Raw genomic sequence first — 25,081 nt, 5'->3', positions numbered from 1 at the left:
CTCACTGCCGGCCCTCTAGCGGTCATCAGCAGGGGGCGCTCTGGTCGCCGGCTGCTCACTGCCGGCCCTCTAGCGGTCATCGGCAGGGGGCGCTCTGGTCGCCAGCTGCTCACTGCCGCCCTCTAGCAGTCATCAGCAGGGGGCGCTGTGGTCGCCAGCTGCTCACTGCAGCCCTCTAGCAGTCATCAGCAGGGGGCGCTGTGGTCGCTGGCTGCTCTCTGCAGCCCTCTAGCGGTCATCAGCAGGGGGCGCTCTGGTCACTGACTGCTCACTGCCGGCCCTCTAGCGGTCATCAGCAGGGGGCGCTCTGGTCGCTGACTGCTCACTGCCGGCCCTCTAGCGGTCATCAGCAGGGGGCACTCTGGTCGCCAGCTGCTCACTGCAGCCCTCTAGCGGTCATCGGCAAGGGGCGGGTCAGCGCTGCAGACATCACGTTCAGTTGTGGCACATATCATGTTTGTAGTAGAGCTATAGAATGATCATGTTCTCATGTTTCCACTTTGTGTCATTTAGGAAGAAAAATGTGTTTCGTACATTTCTGTCATTTAAAAAATAAAAATGCTGTTTTACTTTCAAAACCACATTGTTGGCTGAGTATCCCGTGGAATAAAGCATTATAGGCTCGTTATAGAATACATCTAGAACAATAATTGTAGAAATAGCCTAATATTAATACAGTAGTAAAAAATGTTTGCTAGAAACTTTAGTACAGCGGTTGCTGTGGGTAGAAAATCAAATCCTGATCTGAGTTGGTTGCTGCTTATTTGCATAAAGTTAAACTCTGCTGAACTTCAGCTTGTAGCTCTTGGTGCTGACATCGTGTTGCTCACTGCTGCCAAGGCGTCTGAAGCCCTTCGTCTCCAGCTTTCATTGGAAATGAACCACTGACAGCTGCTTTTGTCACTTATGAATCTTTGGATGTGAGTGCACAGTAAGCTGTGTTGAAGTTCATTCCAGTAGTAAGGAAACTGGAAACCAGTCTTCCCCAGTTCAGAGCTTGTATTAGGAACTTTTAAAGCTAAACTGCTCTCTGATCTAGTGTCATGGTTTTCAGCTCTGAGCTCAACTAAAGATGTTAAATAACTCAGCAAAGAAAGCAAGGCCTTATAAATGAAGACACAGTCTGCTGCTGCCTTCTAGATGCCAGTGACGACCATCCAACCTTTTCATATAACTCCATCATTTTTTATTACTAGCGGAGGCTAGCTAGCTGTGCATCCCTCCAATCATGCTGCAGCTAACACGCTAGCCTCCCAGCTGGCCCCGACTCTCCCTTTGGATCCAACCGGAGCACCAAGCCCCAGTTAGTTATTCAGGTTAAAGTGGGAAGAAGCAGCAGGTCTGTCGGGCAGCTGAGTGAAGTGGAGCCTGCAGAGGAAACACCGGGACCGTCAGGGTGAAACAGTCCAGGAGGAGCTGCTGTGTTCAGCTGCACAGATAGGAAATCCCTCGGCTGACAGGATGTACCACTCTATTGGAAAACATTTTTTCTTCTACTTCTTTTTGGTTTATAACAGCAGGTGGCAACCAGCGTATTAGGTGCATTACTGCCACCCTCTGCTTCAGACTGTGGACCAAAGATTAAATCCTGCACATTAATCCTGTCTAATAAACTCTAAGAACACTACTGCTGCTCCGACTTGGTAGGTTCATTAATGCTTTAATTTTTTAAATGCTGAGCTCCTGAACTCCAGTCTTCCGAGGTTCTTCCTTCATATATCGTCTTTCTTAATGATACTTAGTAGAACCTATGATTGCATGTGTAATAGTCTCCTCACCCTGGTGGAAAAACATTTGTACATATAATATCAGATATTGGCAAAACATCCAATATCGTACATCCCTAAAACACATATACAGCAGGATGTTTACAGCCGTCTGTGCAGATTACGCTTCACTAAATGCAACAGAAATAGACTTGAAGTGTAAAAAAACACAGGGAGTCTACATGTCACACTACAAGAGAAAGCAGGAGTAGTAGTAGTTTTGAGTTACAATATACTGCATGTATATGATCTTTAATCATTCACATTAACAGTGTAAACAGACCAGTTTGCTGCTCTCTGTCAGCTCAGTGTCAACATGATGATCAGATGTACTGACTTCAGACTAGTGATCAGTTTCTTTAGGATTTTATCAATACTACTACTCTCATCAATACTCCTTATCAGTCCAGTTCTTTATTGATACTGCTTGAAACAAGCAGAACCAAAACCAGATTTTACCATCCAATAATCTCACTCCTTGTTTTCTTCAGGTACTGATAAAAGAACTGACCTTAAAAATATCTCAGGTTTTTAACTGTTTAATACTGGATCCAAGTCAGAACCAGGTTTCAGGGGGCATCCCTACCTCAGACCAGCATTAACAATTACAGTTCACTGTAGTCTGAGCTGAGGTCTGATAGCATGAGCTGCTACTGCTGAAAGCAATAATCTGACAGAGGAAAACAGGAGGAGTCTAATTCAGATTAGCTGTAGCTTCATCCATTATTCTCGTGTGAACAGAGTTATGAGGGGGCGTGACTACCTTATAACAGAGAGACGCCTCCTTTTAAAGTTGTACATATTTATTTCTGGTATCATGCATTGCTGTCCACCACAGTGTCGTTCTTCATGCTACCACAAGATGGAGCCTGAGCAAGACATTTTCAAATCCTACAAATAACTTGAAATATTTTCTATAAATAAAGACTTGAGTCAGGTATGAATGTGCTCTCTCTCTTTATCAGTTCTTACTTTCAAATTCTAAAAAGTTTTATTGGTATGAATGTTGCAGGTAAATATTCCCCAAACTAATGATGGTTCTCTCTCTCCAGACTCTGTCAGGCTGGTGAATGGGACTAGTCTGTGTTCAGGCAGACTGGAGGTGAAGTCTGAGCAGTCGTGGTCCTCAGTGTGTGAAGCTGACTTTGACCAGCAGGATGCAGAGGTTGTCTGTAGGGAGCTCGGCTGTGGGGCTCCTTCAGTCCTCCGGGGGGCGCTCTATGAAGAAGTGGAGGCTCCAATGTGGACCAAAGAGTTCCAGTGTGGAGGCAATGAGTCTGCTCTCCTGGACTGTGGAAGATCAGACTCAGCTAGAAGCACCTGCTCACCTGGCAAAGCTGTTGGACTCACCTGCTCAGGTAGAAGAGGAGCTGCAGCTTTGATTTGGCTTCATTTCTGTTCTAATGAAACTCACTTTATTCTTTTACTGATGACTCTCTTGTTTCTGTTCAGAACCTGTCAGGTTGGTGGGAGGAGCCAGTCGCTGTGCAGGTACACTGGAGGTGAAACGATCAGAGTGGAGACCAGTGAGTGGCTCTTACTGGACCCTAAAGGAAGCAGCAGCAGCCTGCAGAGATCTGGACTGTGGCTCTGCTGTTTCAACAGGAAGCAGAAATGAAGCCTCACGCAGATCTGTATGGTGGATCAGTTCTTACTGTGTTCAGTCTGGATCTGCACTGAGGGAATGTGCATCATCATCTTCCTCTTCCTCCATCGTGGAGCTCACCTGCTCAGGTAAGTCCATCAGTGACATCATCTAAGACAGTAATATTTTCCTTCCTCTGTCACAGTGATAGTCAGTGGCAGTAGCGGACTGTGGGGTCTTGCACACACACACACACACACACACACACACACACACACACACACCTCTTCTATACAGAGAAACGCATTATAGCCATAAAGACGCCTTTGCCTTTACTTTTTTACAGTGAGTCGGCATAAAGCCGCCTCCGTGTGAGCTTTTCATAGCGTAGCGGCGTTCTGGATTCAGAGGCGTGACGGAGATCAGGCTGATCAGAGCTGTAAACTCTGCCATAAGCAAGTAAAGAGACGTTACTAGGACGAGGGGAGGACATTTCTCTTTGTTTGACAACGTTAAAAGTTAAGTTAGACTTTTCTGTCGGCTTCCCGACTCATTTTAAAAAAGACGAGAGAGAGAGAGAGAGAGAGAGAGCAGCTGTGGTCGAGTGAGCTAGAGAGTGAATGGAGAGAGGGAGTGCTAGTAACGTTAGTGAGGAAGCTGATGAATCAGATCATTAAAACGTTATTTTCTGATTGTTTCACAACGGTTACTTTCCAAAGCACAAACACACCTGCATCCCCGCACACCTCCTCAACCCTGCAGCTGTACGCCGCACCGCCTGATGTGGTCTGAATACGGGCTAAACAACAGCGTCAGCTCCCGGTCCCGCCGTGCCGGCTGTCACACAGAACAGCGAGGCGGATTACAGGCGCAGTATTCCCGCTTTGAACGGGCTGTATAAAAGAGGCTGAAGTGCACTCATCACCAACAACTAACATCTAAACAATATAAAAACTATGTCATTAAGAATAAGTCCATTACAAAATCACCTTCTGACACCTGTTAACATGTACTCAAAGCACCGGCTCAACAAGCTGAAACTATGCTAACCTCGTTATTTCTCCCACACATGCATTAGTTAAACTGCCAACCCGGTCTTCCGATGGTAAACGTTCACTCATGTTGCTCAACAAAAAGACAATAAAGGAAAGATTTTCTGAAAGATAGAAATTAGGCCATATTTCTCACAGCAGCAAAGTCCAGCATTACCAACAACAATCTTAATCACCTCTATAGATAATTAATACAGCAGGACTCACCAGTCACTGGAAAACAAAATCCATCCTCCGTTCCTTTCTGCAATGCCTGCCTGCGTGAGTCCTGCGTGAGTCTTACGTGAGGCCTGCGTGAGTCCTGCGTAAGGCCTGCGTGAGTCCTATGTGAGTCCTACGTGAGTCCTGCGTGAGTCCTGCGTGAGGCAAAGGCAGAGGCAGACACATCCAGTTCTAGCTCCAGATACTGGGTTTATGGTTATGATAGTAACTGAAATCAAACTAAATATTTTTTAAAAATCACATAAATTATTTTAATAACTAATTAAATAAAATTGTTTCAATAACCTTATAATTACTGATGTGTAATATTTTATGAACTAATAATGACACCTCTCATAAATGGTCGGGCCTGCAGAGAAGGTCCTGAAGGTCCTGACGGACCTCCTCTGGTCGCTGGTTTCCATTGGACTGAACTGTAAACTTATCCAGGACGACGGCATCCTAAAGGGTAGAGAAGTTAGCTTGTTCCTGGAGGCTCATTGCTTCAAACTGAGACAATCTGCAGCTTTAAGCAACCTGCTGTGGTTCACTCACACACCCTGCAGTTCTCCTGAGCAGCTCAGTCACATCCACCTTACAAGCAACAACTACATTACTAATTAATATACTTGTTGCTTGCTGCCTAAACAAATAAGCAACTGTTTGCTAACAAGTTCAATATATCAAGTTAAAAGCTGATGATATGTCAGTGTTGTGTTCACTACTTGTTTCTGATGGAAACTATTGTGCGTGCAGTGTTGTATGAATGTCTTATTAACATGTTGATCAGCTGTTTTCTGTCTGATCTGAAGGCAGCTAAGGATGTTAATCTGTTTCCTCCTCTGCTCTCTGACTCCTCTGTATTACACATGAATGTAGGAGTTCTCTGTGTTGTGTGATCACCTCTCACTGATCAACGCTCATTTATTTGAACCAAAGCCGTTTCTACTCAAACCAAATCTGCATCATATTCCATCTGCATATATATGACAACAAATTCTACTTTTTACTCATAAAAAACTTCATTTAAGGAATTTAGCTGCATTAACATCAAAATCAAAACAAACTATAAACAAAATAAAATATTTTGATCAAAATGTTTTGAATAAACTATAAATTGATGAACAAGAATAAACATAAAATTGAGTGTAATAAAGTGACACCAGCAAGATCAAGTCTGATCCCAAATCAGACAACTACAGTATTATTTTTAGGGCCTAATGAAACTAAAGGTGCAAATGAACTACAAAGAAATAACAAATTACACACAATTATCACTATGAAGATTAAAACAGAAGACTTTCAGTTATCATCATCATCATCACTGAAGGATAAGTCCTTTTGCAAACCATAGTGACAGTGCATCAAATATGTGTGTAAATGTTGTCCTTGATCTAGTGATGTCACTGTCAGACTGTCAGACTTGACCGACTCAGCCATCAACGTCAGTACGTCAACATGTGAGAATCTGATGATGACTGTGAAACTGGTTTGTTGTGAGCAGGGCTGTAGTGGTAAAAAAAAGCTTGAGTAAACCCTACCTTACCTCAGCCACACCGTCTATATGCCCCTTAATATAGATCCATGTTTGTAATATAACTAAACAACTCAACTGACTTAAGAGGAACTCATTTCCTCAAACTTAAAGCCAAATCAAGACAACAGTTTGACTTCTAGATGAATCAGCATTTAGTGTTTATAACAGAAACTATCTGTCAGTTTTAGTGCTGTGTTTCCAACAGTTACTGAGGTCACCCACCTTTTAACAGCTGTAGAAATCATCATGTTAATAGAGTTGTTGTGTAGTGTTAGTGCCTGTATTCAAAGATCTGTTAGTCCTTTTATAGCAGGTTTTAATCTTGTGCTTTGACTTTTGTTTGTTAGGATGTCCTTTAGTTTACATTTGGATAACAGTTTGTGCTTTTAAAGATATTTTCAGAACAGTAATTCATCTACATACAGGTGGAAGTCAGACTTTACCAGTTTGTTCTGCCTCCTGCTTTAATGTGTTCATGTGTCTCCATCACCTGATGTCTGGGCTGCTTCTATGTGTTTCTCTTTCCCACAATGCTCCCACAAGATGGAGCCTGAGTAAGACAAGTTCAAATCCTACAAATAGCTTGAAATATTTCCTATAAATAAAGACTTGAGTCAGGTATGAATGTGCTCTCTCTCTTTATCAGTTCTTACTTTCATATTCTAAAAAGTTTTATTGGTATGAATGTTGCAGGTAAATATTCCCCAAACTAATGATGGTTCTCTCTCTCCAGACTCTGTCAGGCTGGTGAATGGGACTAGTCTGTGTTCAGGCAGACTGGAGGTGAAGTCTGAGCAGTCCTGGTCCTCAGTGTGTGAAGCTGACTTTGACCAGCAGGATGCAGAGGTGGTCTGTAGGGAGCTCGGCTGTGGGGCTCCTTCAGTCCTCCAGGGGGCGCTCTATGGAGAAGTGGAGGCTCCGATGTGGACCAAAGAGTTCCAGTGTGGAGGCCATGAGTCTGCTCTCCTGGACTGTGGAAGATCAGACTCAGCTAGAAGCACCTGCTCACCTGACAAAGCTGTTGGACTCACCTGCTCAGGTAGAAGAGGAGCTGCAGCTTTGATTTGGCTTCATTTCTGTTCTAATGAAACTCACTTTATTCTTTTACTGATGACTCTCTTGTTTCTGTTCAGAGCCACAGAGCATCAGGTTGGTGGGAGGAGCCAGTCGCTGTGCAGGTACACTGGAGGTGAAACGATCAGAGTGGAGACCAGTGAGTTACTCTGACTGGACCCTGAAGGAAGCAGCAGCAGCCTGCAGAGATCTTGACTGTGGCTCTGCTGTTTCAATAGGAAGCAGAAATGAAGCCTCAGACAGATCTGTATGGTGGATCGATCCTGACTGTGTTCAGTCTGGATCTACACTGAGGGAATGTGCATCATCATCTTCCTCTTCCTCCATCGTGAAGCTCACCTGCTCAGGTAAGTCCATCAGTGACATCATCTATGACTGTAATATTTTCCTTCCTCTGTCACAGTGATAGTCAGTGGCAGTAGCGGACTGTGGGGGTCTTGCACGCACACACACACACACACACACACACACACACACACACACACACACACGCACACACACACCTCTTCTATACAGAGAAACGCATTATATCCAAAAAGACGCCTTTGCCTTTACTTTTTTACAGTGAGCCGGCATAAAGCCGCCTCCGTGTGAGCTTTTCATAGCGTAGCGGCGTTCTGGATTCAGAGGCGTGACGGAGATCAGACTGATCAGAGCTGTAAACTCTGCCATAAGCAAGTAAAGAGACGTTACTAGGACGAGGGGAGGACATTTCTCTTTGTTTGACAACGTTAAAGTTAAGTTAGACTTTTTTGTCGGCTTCCCGACTCATTTTAAAAAAGACGAGAGAGAGAGAGAGAGAGAGAGCAGCTGTGGTCGAGTGAGCTAGAGAGTGAATGGAGAGAGGGAGCGCTAGTAACGTTAGTGAGGAAGCTGATGAATCAGATCATTAAAACGTTATTTTCTGATTGTTTCACAACGGTTACTTTCCAAAGCACAAACACACCTGCATCCCCGCACACCTCCTCAACCCTGCAGCTGTACGCCGCACCGCCTGATGTGGTCTGAATACGGGCTAAACAACAGCGTCAGCTCCCGGTCCCGCCGTGCCGGCTGTCACACAGAACAGCGAGGCGGATTACAGGCGCAGTATTCCCGCTTTGAACGGGCTGTGTAAAAGAGGCTGAAGTGCACTCATCACCAACAACTAACATCTAAACAATATAAAAACTACGTCATTAAGAATAAGTCCATTACAAAATCACCTTCTGACACCTGTTAACAAATGTACTCAAAGCACCGGCTCAACAAGCTGAAACTATGCTAACCTCGTTATTTCTCCCACACATGCATTAGCTAAACTGCCAACCCGGTCTTCCGATGATAAACGTTCACTCATGTTGCTCAACAAACAGACAATAAAGGAAAGATTTTCTGAAAGATAGAAATTAGGCCATATTTCTCACAGCAGCAAAGTCCAGCATTACCAACAACAATCTTAATCACCTCTATAGATAATTAATACAGCAGGACTCACCAGTCACTGGAAAACAAAATCCATCCTCCGTTCCTTTCTGCAATGCCTGCCTGCATGAGTCCTGCGTGAGTCCTGCTTGAGTCCTGCGTGAGTCCTGCGTGAGTCCTACGTGAGTCCTACGTGAGACCTGCGTGAGTCCTATGTAAGTCCTGCGTGAGTCCTACGTGAGTCCCGCGTGAGTCCCGTTTGAGTCCCATGTGAGTCCTATGTGAGTCCTACGTGAGGCCTGCGTGAGTCCTGCGTGAGTCCTACGTGAGTCCTGCGTGAGTCCCGCGTGAGTCCTATGTGAGTCCCGCGTGAGTCCCGCGTGAGTCCCATGTGAGTCCTATGTGAGTCCTACGTGAGGCCTGCGTGAGTCCTGCGTGAGTCCTACGTGAGTCCTATGTGAGTCCCGCGTGAGTCCTGCGTGAGTCCTGCCTGAGTCCTGCCTGAGTCCTGCCTGAGTCCTGCGTGAGGCAAAGGCAGAGGCAGACACATCCAGTTCTAGCTCAAGATACTGGGTTTATGGTTATGATAGTAACTGAAATCAAACTAAATATTTTTTAAAAATCACATAAATTATTTTAATAACTAATTAAATAAAATTGTTTCAATAACCTTATAATTACTGATGTGTAATATTTTATGAACTAATAATGACACCTCTCATAAACGGTCGGGCCTGCAGAGAAGGTCCTGAAGGTCCTGACGGACCTCCTCTTGTCGCTGGTTTCCATTGGACTGAACTGTAAACTTATCCAGGACGACGGCATCCTAAAGGGTAGAGAAGTTAGCTTGTTCCTGGAGGCTCATTGCTTCAAACTGAGACAATCTGCAGCTTTAAGCAACCTGCTGTGGTTCACTCACACACCCTGCAGTTCTCCTGAGCAGCTCAGTCACATCCACCTTACAAGCAACAACTACATTACTAATTAATATACTTGTTGCTTGCTGCCTAAACAAATAAGCAACTGTTTGCTAACAAGTTCAATATATCAAGTTAAAAGCTGATGATATGTCAGTGTTGTGTTCACTACTTGTTTCTGATGGAAACTATTGTGCGTGCAGTGTTGTATGAATGTCTTATTAACATGTTGATCAGCTGTTTTCTGTCTGATCTGAAGGCAGCTAAGGATGTTAATCTGTTTCCTCCTCTGCTCTCTGACTCCTCTGTATTACACATGAATGTAGGAGTTCTCTGTGTTGTGTGATCACCTCTCACTGATCAACGTTCATTTATTTGAACCAAAGCCGTTTCTACTCAAACCAAATCTGCATCATATTCCATCTGCATATATATGACAACAAATTCTACTTTTTACTCATAAAAAACTTCATTTAAGGAATTTAGCTGCATTAACATCAAAATCAAAACAAACTATAAACAAAATAAAATATTTTGATCAAAATGTTTTGAATAAACTATGAATTGATGAACAAGAATAAACATAAAATTGAGTGTAATAAAGTGACACCAGCAAGATCAAGTCTGATCCCAAATCAGACAACTACAGTATTATTTTTAGGGCCTAATGAAACTAAAGGTGCAAATGAACTACAAAGAAATAACAAATTACACACAATTATCACTATGAAGATTAAAACAGAAGACTTTCAGTTATCATCATCATCATCACTGAAGGATAAGTCCTTTTGCAAACCATAGTGACAGTGCATCAAATATGTGTGTAAATGTTGTCCTTGATCTAGTGATGTCACTGTCAGACTGTCAGACTTGACCGACTCAGCCATCAACGTCAGTACGTCAACATGTGAGAATCTGATGATGACTGTGAAACTGGTATGTTGTGAGCAGGGCTGTAGTGGTAAAAAAAAGCTTGAGTAAACCCTACCTTACCTCAGCCACACCGTCTATATGCTCCTTAATATAGATCCATGTTTGTAATATAACTAAACAACTCAACTGACTTAAGAGGAACTCATTTCCTCAAACTTAAAGCCAAATCAAGACAACAGTTTGACTTCTAGATGAATCAGCATTTAGTGTTTATAACAGAAACTATCTGTCAGTTTTAGTGCTGTGTTTCCAACAGTTACTGAGGTCACCCACCTTTTAACAGCTGTAGAAATCATCATGTTAATAGAGTTGTTGTGTAGTGTTAGTGCCTGTATTCAAAGATCTGTTAGTCCTTTTATAGCAGGTTTTAATCTTGTGCTTTGACTTTTGTTTGTTAGGATGTCCTTTAGTTTACATTTGGATAACAGTTTGTGCTTTTAAAGATATTTTCAGAACAGTAATTCATCTACATACAGGTGGAAGTCAGACTTTACCAGTTTGTTCTGCCTCCTGCTTTAATGTGTTCATGTGTCTCCATCACCTGATGTCTGGGCTGCTTCTATGTGTTTCTCTTTCCCACAATTCTCCCACAAGATGGAGCCTGAGTAAGACAAGTTCAAATCCTACAAATAGCTTGAAATATTTCCTATAAATAAAGACTTGAGTCAGGTATGAATGTGCTCTCTCTCTTTATCAGTTCTTACTTTCATATTCTAAAAAGTTTTATTGGTATGAATGTTGCAGGTAAATATTCCCCAAACTAATGATGGTTCTCTCTCTCCAGACTCTGTCAGGCTGGTGAATGGGACTAGTCTGTGTTCAGGCAGACTGGAGGTGAAGTCTGAGCAGTCCTGGTCCTCAGTGTGTGAAGCTGACTTTGACCAGCAGGATGCAGAGGTGGTCTGTAGGGAGCTCGGCTGTGGGGCTCCTTCAGTCCTCCAGGGGGCGCTCTATGGAGAAGTGGAGGCTCCGATGTGGACCAAAGAGTTCCAGTGTGGAGGCCATGAGTCTGCTCTCCTGGACTGTGGAAGATCAGACTCAGCTAGAAGCACCTGCTCACCTGGCAAAGCTGTTGGACTCACCTGCTCAGGTAGAAGAGGAGCTGCAGCTTTGATTTGGCTTCATTTCTGTTCTAATGAAACTCACTTTATTCTTTTACTGATGACTCTCTTGTTTCTGTTCAGAGCCACAGAGTGTCAGGTTGGTGGGAGGAGCCAGTCGCTGTGCAGGTACACTGGAGGTGAAACGATCAGAGTGGAAACCAGTGGGTGACTCTTACTGGACCCTGAAGGCAGCAGCAGCAGCCTGTAGAGATCTGGACTGTGGCTCTGCTGTTTCACCAGGAAGCAGAAATGAAGCCTCAGACAGATCTGTATGGTGGATCAGTTCTTACTGTGTTCAGTCTGGATCTGCACTGAGGGAATGTGCATCATCATATTCCTCTTCCTCCATCATGGAGCTCACCTGCTCAGGTAAATCCATCAGTGACATCATCTATGACAGTAATATTTTCCTTCCTCTGTCACAGTGATAGTCAGTGGCAGTAGCGGACTGTGGGGTCTTGCACACACACACACACACACACACACACACACCTCTTCTATACAGAGAAACGCATTATAGCCATAAAGACGCCTTTGCCTTTACTTTTTTACAGTGAGCCGGCATAAAGCCGCCTCCGTGTGAGCTTTTCATAGCGTAGCGGCGTTCTGGATTCAGAGGCGTGACGGAGATCAGACTGATCAGAGCTGTAAACTCTGCCATAAGCAAGTAAAGAGACGTTACTAGGACGAGGGGAGGACATTTCTCTTTGTTTGACAACGTTAAAAGTTAAGTTAGACTTTTCTGTCGGCTTCCCGACTCATTTTTAAAAAGACGAGAGAGAGAGAGAGAGAGAGAGAGAGCAGCTGTGGTCGAGTGAGCTAGAGAGTGAATGGAGAGAGGGAGCGCTAGTAACGTTAGTGAGGAAGCTGATGAATCAGATCATTAAAACGTTATTTTCTGATTGTTTCACAACGGTTACTTTCACACCTTCTCACCTTCTGACACCTGTTAACAAATGTACTCAAAGCACCGGCTCAACAAGCTGAAACTATGCTAACCTCGTTATTTCTCCCACACATGCATTAGCTAAACTGCCAACCTGGTCTTCCGATGGTAAACGCTCACTCATGTTGCTCAACAAAAAGACAATAAAGTAAAGATTTTCTGAAAGATAGAAATTAGGCCATATTTCTCACAGCAGCAAAGTCCAGCATTACCAACAACAATCTTAATCACCTCTTTAGATAATTAATACAGCAGGACTCACCAGTCACTGGAAAACAAAATCCATCCTCCGTTCCTTTCTGCAATGTCTGCCTGCGTGAGTCCTGCGTGAGTCCTGCGTGAGTCCTGTGTGAGACCTGCGTGAGTCCTGCGTGAGTCCTACGTGAGGCCTGCGTGAGTCCTACGTGAGGCCTACGTGAGTCCTGCGTAAGGCCTGCGTGAGTCCTATGTGAGTCCTGCGTGAGTCCTATGTGAGTCCTGCATGAGACCTGCGTGAGTCCTGCGTGAGACCTGAGTGAGTCCTGCGTGAGTCCTACGTGAGTCCTGCATGAGTCCTACGTGAGGCCTGCGTGAGTCCTGCGTGAGGCCTGCGTGAGTCCTGCGTAAGGCCTGCGTGAGTCCTATGTGAGTCCTATGTGAGTCCTGCGTGAGTCCTACGTGAGTCCTGCGTGAGTCCTATGTGAGCGGTGAGACCTGCGTGAGTCCTGTGTGAGTCCTACATGAGGCCTGCGTGAGTCCTGCGTGAGTCCTACGTGAGGCCTGCGTGAGTCCTGCATGAGTCCTGCATGAGTCCTATGTGAGTCCTGCGTGAGTCCTGCTTGAGTCCTGCGTAAGTCCTACGTGAGTCCTGCGTGAGTCCAGCGTGAGTCCCGCGTGAGTCCTATGTGAGTCCCGCGTGAGTCCCATGTGAGTCCCATGTGAGTCCTACGTGAGGCCTGCGTGAGTCCTGCGTGAGTCCTGCGTGAGTCCTATGTGAGTCCTGCGTGAGTCCCGCGTGAGTCCTGCGTGAGTCCTGCGTGAGTCCTGCGTGAGTCCTACGTGAGTCCTGCCTGAGTCCTGCGTGAGGCAAAGGCAGAGGCAGACACATCCAGTTCTAGCTCTAGATACTGGGTTTATGGTTATGATAGTAACTGAAATCAAACTAAATATTTTTTAAAAATCACATAAATTATTTTAATAACTAATTAAATAAAATTGTTTCAATAACCTTATAATTACTGATGTGTAATATTTTATGAACTAATAATGACACCTCTCATAAATGGTCGGGCCTGCAGAGAAGGTCCTGAAGGTCCTGACGGACCTCCTCTGGTCGCTGGTTTCCATTGGACTGAACTGTAAACTTATCCAGGACGACGGCATCCTAAAGGGTAGAGAAGTTAGCTTGTTCCTGGAGGCTCATTGCTTCAAACTGAGACAATCTGCAGCTTTAAGCAACCTGCTGTGGTTCACTCACACACCCTGCAGTTCTCCTGAGCAGCTCAGTCACATCCACCTTACAAGCAACAACTACATTACTAATTAATATACTTGTTGCTTGCTGCCTAAACAAATAAGCAACTGTTTGCTAACAAGTTCAATATATCAAGTTAAAAGCTGATGATATGTCAGTGTTGTGTTCACTACTTGTTTCTGATGGAAACTATTGTGCGTGCAGTGTTGTATGAATGTCTTATTAACATGTTGATCAGCTGTTTTCTGTCTGATCTGAAGGCAGCTAAGGATGTTAATCTGTTTCCTCCTCTGCTCTCTGACTCCTCTGTATTACACATGAATGTAGGAGTTCTCTGTGTTGTGTGATCACCTCTCACTGATCAACGTTCATTTATTTGAACCAAAGCCGTTTCTACTCAAACCAAATCTGCATCATATTCCATCTGCATATATATGACAACAAATTCTACTTTTTACTCATAAAAAACTTCATTTAAGGAATTTAGCTGCATTAACATCAAAATCAAAACAAACTATAAACAAAATAAAATATTTTGATCAAAATGTTTTGAATAAACTATAAATTGATGAACAAGAATAAACATAAAATTGAGTGTAATAAAGTGACACCAGCAAGATCAAGTCTGATCCCAAATCAGACAACTACAGTATTATGTTTTTAGGGCCTAATGAAACTAAAGGTGCAAATGAACTACAAAGAAATAACAAATTACACACAATTATCACTATGAAGATTAAAACAGAAGACTTTCAGTTATCATCATCATCATCACTGAAGGATAAGTCCTTTTGCAAACCATAGTGACAGTGCATCAAATATGTGTGTAAATGTTGTCCTTGATCTAGTGATGTCACTGTCAGACTGTCAGACTTGACCGACTCAGCCATCAACGTCAGTACGTCAACATGTGAGAATCTGATGATGACTGTGAAACTGGTTTGTTGTGAGCAGGGCTGTAGTGGTAAAAAAAAGCTTGAGTAAACCCTACCTTACCTCAGCCACACCGTCTATATGCTCCTTAATATAGATCCATGTTTGTAATATAACTAAACAACTCAACTGACTTCAGAGGAACTCATTTCCTCAAACTTAAAGCCAAATCAAGACAACAGTTTGACTTCTAGATGAATCAGCATTTAGTGTTTATAACAGAAACTATCTGTCAGTTTTAGTGCTGTGTTTCCAACAGTTACTGAGGTCACCCACCTTTTAACAGCTGTAGAAATCATCATGTTAATAGAGTTGTTGTGTAGTGTTAGTGCCTGTATTCAAAGATCTGTTAGTCCTTTTATAGCAGGTTTTAATCTTGTGCTTTGACTTTTGTTTGTTAGGATGTCCTTTAGTTTACATTTGGATAACAGTTTGTGCTTTTTTGAAGATATTTTCAGAACAGTAATTCATCTACATACAGGTGGAAGTCAGACTTTACCAGTTTGTTCTGCCTCCTGCTTTAATGTGTTCATGTGTCTCCATCACCTGATGTCTGGGCTGCTTCTATGTGTTTCTCTTTCCCACAATGCTCCCACAAGATGGAGCCTGAGTAAGACAAGTTCAAATCCTACAAATAGCTTGAAATATTTCCTATAAATAAAGACTTGAGTCAGGTATGAATGTGCTCTCTCTCTTTATCAGTTCTTACTTTCATATTCTAAAAAGTTTTATTGGTATGAATGTTGCAGGTAAATATTCCCCAAACTAATGATGGTTCTCTCTCTCCAGACTCTGTCAGGCTGGTGAATGGGACTAGTCTGTGTTCAGGCAGACTGGAGGTGAAGTCTGAGCAGTCCTGGTCCTCAGTGTGTGAAGCTGACTTTGACCAGCAGGATGCAGAGGTGGTCTGTAGGGAGCTCGGCTGTGGGGCTCCTTCAGTCCTCCAGGGGGCGCTCTATGGAGAAGTGGAGGCTCCGATGTGGACCAAAGAGTTCCAGTGTGGAGGCCATGAGTCTGCTCTCCTGGACTGTGGAAGATCAGACTCAGCTAGAAGCACCTGCTCACCTGGCAAAGCTGTTGGACTCACCTGCTCAGGTAGAAGAGGAGCTGCAGCTTTGATTTGGCTTCATTTCTGTTCTAATGAAACTCACTTTATTCTTTTACTGATGACTCTCTTGTTTCTGTTCAGAGCCACAGAGCGTCAGGTTGGTGGGAGGAGCCAGTCGCTGTGCAGGTACACTGGAGGTGAAACGATCAGAGTGGAGACCAGTGGATGGCTCTTACTGGACCCTGAAGGAAGCAGCTGCAGCCTGCAGAGATCTGGACTGTGGCTCTGCTGTTTCAACAGGAAGCAGATATGAATCCTCACGCAGATCTGTATGGTGGACCAGTTCTGACTGTGTTCAGTCTGGATCTACACTGAGAGACTGTGCATCATCATCTTCCTCTTCCTCCATCGTGAAGCTCACCTGCTCAGGTAAGTCCATCAGTGACATCATCTATGACAGTAATATTTTCCTTCCTCTGTCACAGTGATAGTCAGTGGCAGTAGCGGACTGTGGGGGTCTTGCACGCGCACACACACACACACACACACACACACACACACACCTCTTCTAAACAGAGAAATGCATTATAGCCATAAAGACGCCTTTGCCTTTACTTTTTTACAGTGAGTCGGCATAAAGCCGCCTCCGTGTGAGCTTTTCATAGCGTAGCGGCGTTCTGGATTCAGAGGCGTGACGGAGATCAGACTGATCAGAGCTGTAAACTCTGCCATAAGCAAGTAAAGAGACGTTACTAGGACGAGGGGAGGACATTTCTCTTTGTTTGACAACGTTAACGTTAAGTTAGACTTTTCTGTCGGCTTCCCGACTCATTTTAAAAAAGACGAGAGAGAGAGAGAGAGCAGCTGTGGTCGAGTGAGCTAGAGAGTGAATGGAGAGAGGGAGCGCTAGTAACGTTAGTGAGGAAGCTGATGAATCAGATCATTAAAACGTTATTTTCTGATTGTTTCACAACGGTTACTTTCCAAAGCACAAACACACCTGCATCCCCGCACACCTCCTCAACCCTGCAGCTGTACGCCGCACCGCCTGATGTGGTCTGAATACGGGCTAAACAACAGCGTCAGCTCCCGGTCCCGCTGTGCCGGCTGTCACACAGAACAGCGAGGCGGATTACAGGCGCAGTATTCCCGCTTTGAACGGGCTGTGTAAAAGAGGCTGAAGTGCATACATCACCAACAACTAACATCTAAACAATATAAAAACTATGTCATTAAGAATAAGTCCATTACAAAATCACCTCCTGACACCTGTTAACAAATGTACTCAAAGCACCGGCTCAACAAGCTGAAACTATGCTAACCTTGTTATTTCTCCATCACATGCATTAGCTTAACTGCCAACCCGGTCTTCCGATGGTAAACGTTCACTCATGTTGTTCAACAAAAAGACAATAAAGGAAAGATTTTCTGAAAGATAGAAATTAGGCCATATTTCTCACAGCAGCAAAGTCCAGCATTACCAACAACAATCTTAATCACCTCTATAGATAATTAATACAGCAGGACTCACCAGTCACTGGAAAACAAAATCCATCCTCCGTTCCTTTCTGCAATGCCTGCCTGCGTGAGACCTGCGTGAGTCCCATGTAAGTCCTGCGTGAGTCCTGCATGAGTCCTGCGTGAGTCCTGCGTGAGTCCTGAGTGAGACCTGCGTGAGTCTTATGTGAGTCCTACGTGAGACCTGCGTGAGTCCTACGTGAGTCCTGCGTGAGTCCTACGTAAGTCCTGCATGAGTCCCACGCAAGTCCCGTGTGAGTCCTGCGTGAGACCTGTGTGAGGCCTGCCTGAGACCTGCATTAGTCCTACGTGAGTCCCATGTAAGTCCTGCGTGAGTCCTGCGTGACTTCTATGTAAGTCCTACGTGAGTCCTGCGTGAATTCTGCGTGAGTCCTGCGTGAGTTCTATGTAAGTCCTACGTGAGTCCTACGTGAGTCCTGCGTGAGTCCCGCGTGAGTCCTATGTGAGTCCTACGTGAGTCCTGCGTGAGTCCTACATGAGTCCTACGTAAGTCAAATGTAAGTCCTACGTGAGTCCTACATAAGTCAAATGTAAGTCCTGCGTGAGTCCTACGTGAGTCCTGCGTGAGTCCTACGTAAGTCCTGCATGAGTCCCACGCAAGTCCCGTGTGAGTCCTGCATGAGTCCTGCGTGAGTCCTGCGTGAGTCCTGAGTGAGACCTGCGTGAGTCTTATGTGAGTCCTACGTGAGACCTGCGTGAGTCCTACGTGAGTCCTGCGTGAGTCCTACGTAAGTCCTGCATGAGTCCCACGCAAGTCCCGTGTGAGTCCTGCGTGAGACCTGTGTGAGGCCTGCCTGAGACCTGCATTAGTCCTACGTGAGTCCCATGTAAGTCCTGCGTGAGTCCTGCGTGACTTCTATGTAAGTCCTGCGTGAGTCCTGCGTGAGTTCTATGTAAGTCCTACGTGAGTCCTACGTGAGTCCTGCGTGAGTCCCGCTTGAGTCCTATGTGAGTCCTACGTGAGTCCTGCGTGAGTCCTACATGAGTCCTACGTAAGTCAAATGTAAGTCCTACGTGAGTCCTACATAAGTCAAATGTAAGTCCTGCGTGAGTCCTATGTGAGTCCTGCATGAGTCCTGCATGAGTCCTGCGTGAGTCCTGCATAAGCCTGCGTGAGTCCCACGTGAGTCCTGCTTAAGTCCTGCGTGAGTCCTGCGTGAGTTCTATGTAAGTCCTGCGTGAGTGCTACATAAGTCAAATGTAAGTCCTGCGTGAGTCCTGCGTGAGTTCTATGTAAGTCCTACGTGAGTCCTGCGTGAGTCCCTCGTGAGTCCTGCGTGAGTCCTGCGTGAGTCCTGCGTGAGTCTTGCATGAGTCCTGCGTGAGTCCCGCGTGAGGCAAAGGCAGAGGCAGACACATCCAGTTCGAGCTCCAGATATTCGGTTTATGGTTATGATAGTAACTGAAATCTATGTACGTCCTGCGTGAGTCCTGCATGAGGCCTGCGTGAGTCCCGCGTGAGTCCTGCATGAGTCCTACATAAGTCAAATGTAAGTCCTGCGTGAGTCCTGCGTGAGTTCTATGTAAGTCCTGCGTGAGTCCTGCGTGAGTTCTATGTAAGTCCTACGTGAGTCCTGCGTGAGTCCTGTGTGAGTCCTACGTGAGTCCTACCTAAGTCAAATGTGAGTCCTACGTAAGTCAAATGTAAGTCCTGCGTGAGTCCTGAGTGAGTCCCACGTGAGGCAAAGGCAGAGGCAGACACATCCAGTTCGAGCTCCAGATACTGGGTTTATCAATCAATCAATCAATCAATTTTTATTTATATAGCGCCATATCACAACAGAAGTCATCTCAAGGCACTTTTCACATAGAGCAGGTCAAGACCGTACTCTTTAATATACAGAGACCCAACAATTCCCCCATGAGCAAGCACTTGGCGACAGCGGTAAGGAAAAACTCCCCTTTAACGGGTAGAAACCTCAAGCAGACCCCGGCCCTTGGTGGGCGGCCATCTGCTTTGACCGGTTGGGTTGAGAGAGAGAAAGAGAGAGGGAAAGGGGGAGGGTGGACAGAAGAAAAAAATCACAACAACGACAACAACAAGCACGAGCAGCAACAGCCAGGGAAGGATGCCATCAGGACTGTGAAGGACCGCGAAGTTCGGCCCGGGACTCAGCTTTTCCTGTGAGATGAGAAAGCACAAAAAACTCCGGGGAAGAAGCAAAGTTAGTGACATGCATTGATGTTACATGAATGCATACAGATGGAGAGGAGGAGGAGGAGAGAGGAGCTCAGTGCATCATGGGAAGTCCCCCAGCAGTCTAGGCCTATAGCAGCATAACTAAGGGCTGATCCAAGGCGAGCCTGGTCGGCCCTAACTATAAGCTTTATCAAAAAGGAAAGTTTTAAGCCTACTCTTAAACATAGAGAGGGTGTCTGCACCCCGGACTGAATCCGGTAGATGGTTCCATAGAGGAGGAGCCTGATAGCTGAAGGCTCTGCCTCCCATTCTACTTTTAGAGACTGTAGGGACCACCAGTAAGCCTGCATACTGGGAGCGCAGTGTTCTAGTGGGATAATACGGTATTATGAGCTCTTCAAGATATGGTGGTGCCTGACCATTAAGGGCTTTGTAAGTTAGGAGAAGGATTTTTAATTCTATTCTAAATTTAACAGGAAGCCAATGTAGTGAAGCTAAAATAGGAGAAATGTGGTCTCTTTTTCTAGTTTTAGTCAGAACACGTGCAGCTGCATTCTGGACCAGTTGGAGAGTCTTTGGAGACTTGTTAGAGCAGCCTGATAATAAGGAATTGCAATAATCCAGCCTAGAAGTAACAAATGCGTGAACTAGTTTTTCTGCATCTTTTAGGGACAGGATGTGCCTGATTTTTGTGATATTACGTAAGTGAAAAAAGGCAGTCCTTGAGATTTGATTTATGTGGGAGTTAAAGGACATATCCTGATCAAAGATAACTCCCAGATTCCTTACGGTGGTGCTGGAGGCCAGGGTAATGCCATCCAGAGTAGCTTTATCATTAGATAATGTGTTTCTAAGGTGTTTAGGGCCAAGCACAATAACTTCAGTTTTATCTGAATTTAGTAGTAGAAAATTGCAGGTCATTCAGGTCTTTATGTCGTTAAGGCATGTTTGGAGTTTGTTTAACTGATTGGGTTCATCTGGCTTCACTGATAAATATAATTGGGTGTCATCTGCGTAACAATGAAAATTTATGGAGTGTTTCCTAATAATATTACCTAAAGGAAGCATATACAAGGTGAATAGAATTGGTCCAAGTACAGAACCTTGTGGAACTCCGTGTCTAACTTTTGCCTTCACGGAGGATTCATCATTCACATGTACAAACTGAAATCGGTCTGATAAATAGGACTTAAACCAGCTTAATGCATTTCCTTTAATGCCAATTAAATGTTCCAGTCTCTGCAAAAGGATTTGATGGTCAATTGTGTCGAATGCAGCACTAAGATCTAACAGGACAAGTATAGAGACAAATCCTTTGTCCGATGCAGTTAGGAGGTCATTTGTGACTTTCACCAGTGCTGTCTCTGTGAAGGGTTTATGGTTATGATAGTAACTGAAATCTATGTAAGTCCTGCGTGAGTCCTGCGTGAGGCGTGCGTGAGTTCTGCGTGAACTCAAAACAGTCTAGCGTGGTGAACACAACTAAACAGGCAGCAAACTTAAAATACTCCTCAGAGTAAACAGAAAAATGGACTCGGCGGGCCGTCAACAACACAACAAAAAATAACAATAAAGCTAAGAGCCAAATGCTAAACAACAGCAACTGATGCTGATAAGAACACACAACTAACACTGCCTCTGCCCAGACTTATACCTCTTACTTGGTCACTTCAGAAAGCGAGCAGGGTGTGTATGTAGTCCGTCTTTATGTCCGGCTTTGTCCTGGGCTCGGATGCAGACGGTGGCTGTTCTCGCACGGTCGGCGAAAAGCACAGCAGCTGGCTCTCGGCGGCGTGGCGGAGAGAACAGCAGAGTCGACTCGGTGAAGAAGTTTCTTCCTTCTCGATGGAATTTGAGGACGCTGGTTGTAGCAGCGGGCTCTGTCAGATCCGGGAATGTGTTCGGGTGAACACGGGCGAAGTCTCGTCTCGTCCGGCGAGGGGAGTCTTCGATGAGGGGAAAACACGTGCGTGGGGTACCCCCTTTAGTCAGCTGACTCCAAGAGGAACAGGAGTTATCCCTAGCTCAGTGACATGGGAAAGGCGTGTGCTTCAGGGCCCGTTCAGTTTTTAAAGGGGCGCTGATGTCACGGCTGCGTCATCAGGACGCTCCGCTGTGCAGGAGCGTCTCCGCCAATGAGGGACTGTATGTTGACTGCTCCCTGCTGAGGTGTGAAAATCACGAAGCATCCTTGGAAATGGAGTTTGCAATGGACTCCCATTGTCTAAGCAGCATTTTTGGCACTATTCCTTTGTCTCGGGGAAAACAAAGGAACAAGCACCTCGTGGTCAGGCCTCACCGGTTACATGTAGGCCTTCTTTGTGTGACCTCATGGTTTGAGGCCCAACATAAAGCAGCAGCAGATAAACTGGATGCTTAAACAACACTAATGTCAATTTATAAAACTTCTTCTAGCTACTTACTTTGTTGTCTTTTGTCTGACAGATTATTATTTGATGCTGCACATGTCAGTTAATGTCATATATGATCCTCTGAACTCTGATTCATTCGTCTGTCTCATGAAAGCGGCTCCAGTCTGCCTGCTAGCTTCAGCACGGAGGGTTCGTTTGTTTTAACACCAGTGCAGCAGGAGTGGGTGGTGGTTTGTTGGTCCGTGTTAACAGTAACAGACGTCTCCATGTCTCATAAAAGGACACAATGTTCCGACAGAAAACAAAACAAGCGCTCCTAGAAGCTCCAACAGAAACTGTGGTAGGAAGCCAGTCTGAGCTAACAGCTGTAAAGTGATGGAAAGTTTGCTTAAACACTGTTTCAGAATTTGAGAGGTGCGTAAACAGCGTTTACGTGCGTTTAGCCTCCACTACAACCCTGCTTGTAAGACAAAGAGCTCTCGGATTAAAAACTGCTTTTTGATCTATACACACATTTTATTTTAGCCATTGTGAGCTTAAATAATGTTTGTATTTTAGATCAACACAAAAGGACATTTGGTGTTAATTTATATTTGAGGAGAGAAGAAATACGTTGATGCAATGGGGCCCTCTAGTGGTCACAGGGGTCGTACACACATGAGTAGTCTGTGTGTAGCAAGAAAAGGCCTTAATTTGAACAAACAAATGAGGAGAAAATAACATTCAGTTTCTCACAGAGGAAGAAGGATTCATCATCTCTCTGTGTTTACAGACCTGCTGGTTCAGCCAATCATCTCTGTGTCTTCTACCATGGACGGGGTCTCCGAGGCCCAGCAGCAGGGGTTTCGGGTGCGTCGGGGCTCCAACTTCACCATCAGCTGCTCCGTCCAGCCTCAGTACCCAGGAGGCTCCTTCCAGGTCACCTTCACCTCCTCCAACACAACACACAACTACACCCAGCCAGCTGTCAATCACTCCGCTGACTTCCTGTTTCCTGCTGCAGACCCCGCCCACCAAGGAAGCTACAGCTGTGTTTATGGCGTTTATGTTTTTGCTCATAACTTCTCCTCTGAGAGCCGTCTGCTGTCTCTCACTGTCACAGGTAAGCTGAAGCAGAGTGTGAAGCTCAGTGGAACTGAGACTTCACACTGACTTTGTTTCCATGTTTGTAAAACATGATAAAAAGTCATCAGGCAGCAGGACCGACCCAGCGACATACAGAGAGCTGAGGCAGAATCTGATGAAGGAACTGTAAACTGTTTCCTTCCCGGCTTCTTTAATGTTATTGAACCATAACAACTTTGTAGTGAAAAGTAAAAGACAGCAAACGAGTCAGTGAAGCCAGATAAGCACTATAATGATAATAAACAGGACTTTACATGATGAGCTGAATGTCATCAGGAGAACTCAGAGCTTCACCAGGATCACATTTGATTTAACTGCATGTAAAGATGTTGATTATTAACAATCAGTTGAATCATTTCAACCAGACAGGAGCTTTAAGGAGACAATCAGCAGACTTTCATTCATTCTTTCAAACCGGCTGTAAGCACATGAGTTGTTTTTGTCCAACATCATCAGCATACAGAGGAGATCAGATTAACTTATAATCAACAAGCTGCTTCACACTTCAGTGATTTTAGGACATTTAACGTCACTAAAGTTTCTGTTTGATGGGAGCTGTTGTTCTCATGATGTCATGTGATCTAATGTGATGACTGAATGTGTCTCATCAGATCCAACAGTTCATATCATCAGACCGGTCGTCCTGCCGGTGACTCTGCTGTTGGTCGTCGCTGTCGTCGTTTTCATCCTGAAGGTACTGAACACATGTTTGTTGTTTAGAGGACTGGTTGAAATGAAGCACTCAGCCTGTTTATATTGAACTGAAGAGAGGAGTGATGCAGTAACTTAGATCTGTGTTGTCATGTCTCTCCAGGCCAGCAGGGGGCAGAAGTCAGGCCCACAGGAGAACATTGAGCTGGATTCTTATAACCTCGGTGTTTCCAGAGCTGAAGGAGAGCCGGCTGAAGAGGAAGGAGCCCAGGGAACAGAGTAGGACCTCCAAGGAGCCACAAACCACCGAAGAAGAAAATCATCTTTGGGTTCATCTCTCCTCTCAGTCTCAGCCAGGTTTTTGCAGCCCAGTACGGCGAGGAATGACGTCCATACTGGTCGATTCCACAGCTTCTGATTTACATCCAGCAGCAACACTCAGTGCCACAACAGGAAGTAGTGAGACCTTTATTAAGACCAGTAGAAGAAGAGCAGAGAGGAGATCTGATTGGACCATTTGTAACATAATTATCTGTATATAGTTATATTTTATCATCATTAACTTCTCTCATGTGAACAGCTGTAACTGTTTTTACTTAAATATTTTGATGAATCCAGAGTTTTATGGTCTCATCTGGATAAATGTTGAGTCAACAAATCATTTAAAAATCCATCCAGATGTTTGATGAGTTTATATCTTTTTTCTTCACTTTTATATACTATAAACTACTTATTCAGCTGAAATGTGTTATTGCTTCTTTTAAGAATATTTGCTTTTTGAGTTAAAGTAACTGAATAAAAGAAAAAGTTATTGAGTGAAATCAAATGTTTTATCTTTGTTTTGCTGTTTTTTATGAAAAAAATTTGATGTTTGACAGAATTTAAAGCACATGTGTTTCTGCTGAATGTTCACTCATTTATTGTATGTGACAGTTTCATGCTAATAAATCAGTTTCTAGTGTATCGATAACACTTTTACACTTTGTTTTATTTTGAATGTCAGACCCCCAAATATAATTAGCATTTCCATGATATTCTGGTCAGTTTAGTGCACCTCTCCCTCTCTACACTGAAAATCAAATTATACAATTATTGTTTGATTTGTGACAATAAAAGAAAAAGACAGAAACAAAGTGTTAAACTGCACTTATAAGGACACAATCAGATGTGTTGATGTCTGACTGTTGGTGCTGCAGTTTGACTTCCAGCTCAGCTGATACAACACATGACACCTGTGTGATGTCACTGATGTCAGGTGAGTCCATCATGAGAGAATCCAGAGCGAAACACACAGGAGACAAA

General features: G+C 44.5%; 1 protein-coding gene across 1 annotated transcript; it reads left to right on the top strand.

The window, feature by feature from the left end:
* The first annotated feature begins 3,000 nt into the window (after positions 1-3,000).
* Positions 3,001-24,584, top strand: LOC137178756 (scavenger receptor cysteine-rich type 1 protein M130-like). The gene is made up of 11 exons (XM_067583970.1): positions 3,001-3,124; positions 3,219-3,500; positions 6,875-7,180; positions 7,275-7,562; positions 9,360-9,452; positions 11,654-11,941; positions 15,694-15,999; positions 16,094-16,381; positions 22,776-23,105; positions 23,740-23,822; positions 23,943-24,584. The coding sequence occupies exons 1-11, from the start codon at positions 3,007-3,009 to the stop codon at positions 24,060-24,062; spliced, it is 2,502 nt and encodes an 833-aa protein (XP_067440071.1). The 5' UTR covers positions 3,001-3,006; the 3' UTR covers positions 24,063-24,584.
* The last annotated feature ends 497 nt before the right edge of the window (positions 24,585-25,081 follow it).

Source organism: Thunnus thynnus, unplaced genomic scaffold (assembly GCF_963924715.1).
Source record: "Thunnus thynnus unplaced genomic scaffold, fThuThy2.1 SCAFFOLD_36, whole genome shotgun sequence".
NCBI lineage: Eukaryota > Metazoa > Chordata > Actinopteri > Scombriformes > Scombridae > Thunnus > Thunnus thynnus.
Note: the sequence above shows the minus strand (reverse complement) of the source record. Positions and strands in the feature narration are given on the sequence as shown.

Coding starts and splice junctions, on each gene's coding strand:
- LOC137178756 (XM_067583970.1), top strand. CDS start 3,007: ATGTGGACCAAAGAGTTCCAGTGTGGAGGCAATGAGTCTGCTCTCCTG. Junction 7,563..9,359: donor CGTGAAGCTCACCTGCTCAG/GTAAGTCCATCA, acceptor TCGGGCCTGCAG/AGAAGGTCCTGAAGGTCCTG. Junction 23,106..23,739: donor GCTGTCTCTCACTGTCACAG/GTAAGCTGAAGC, acceptor GTGTCTCATCAG/ATCCAACAGTTCATATCATC.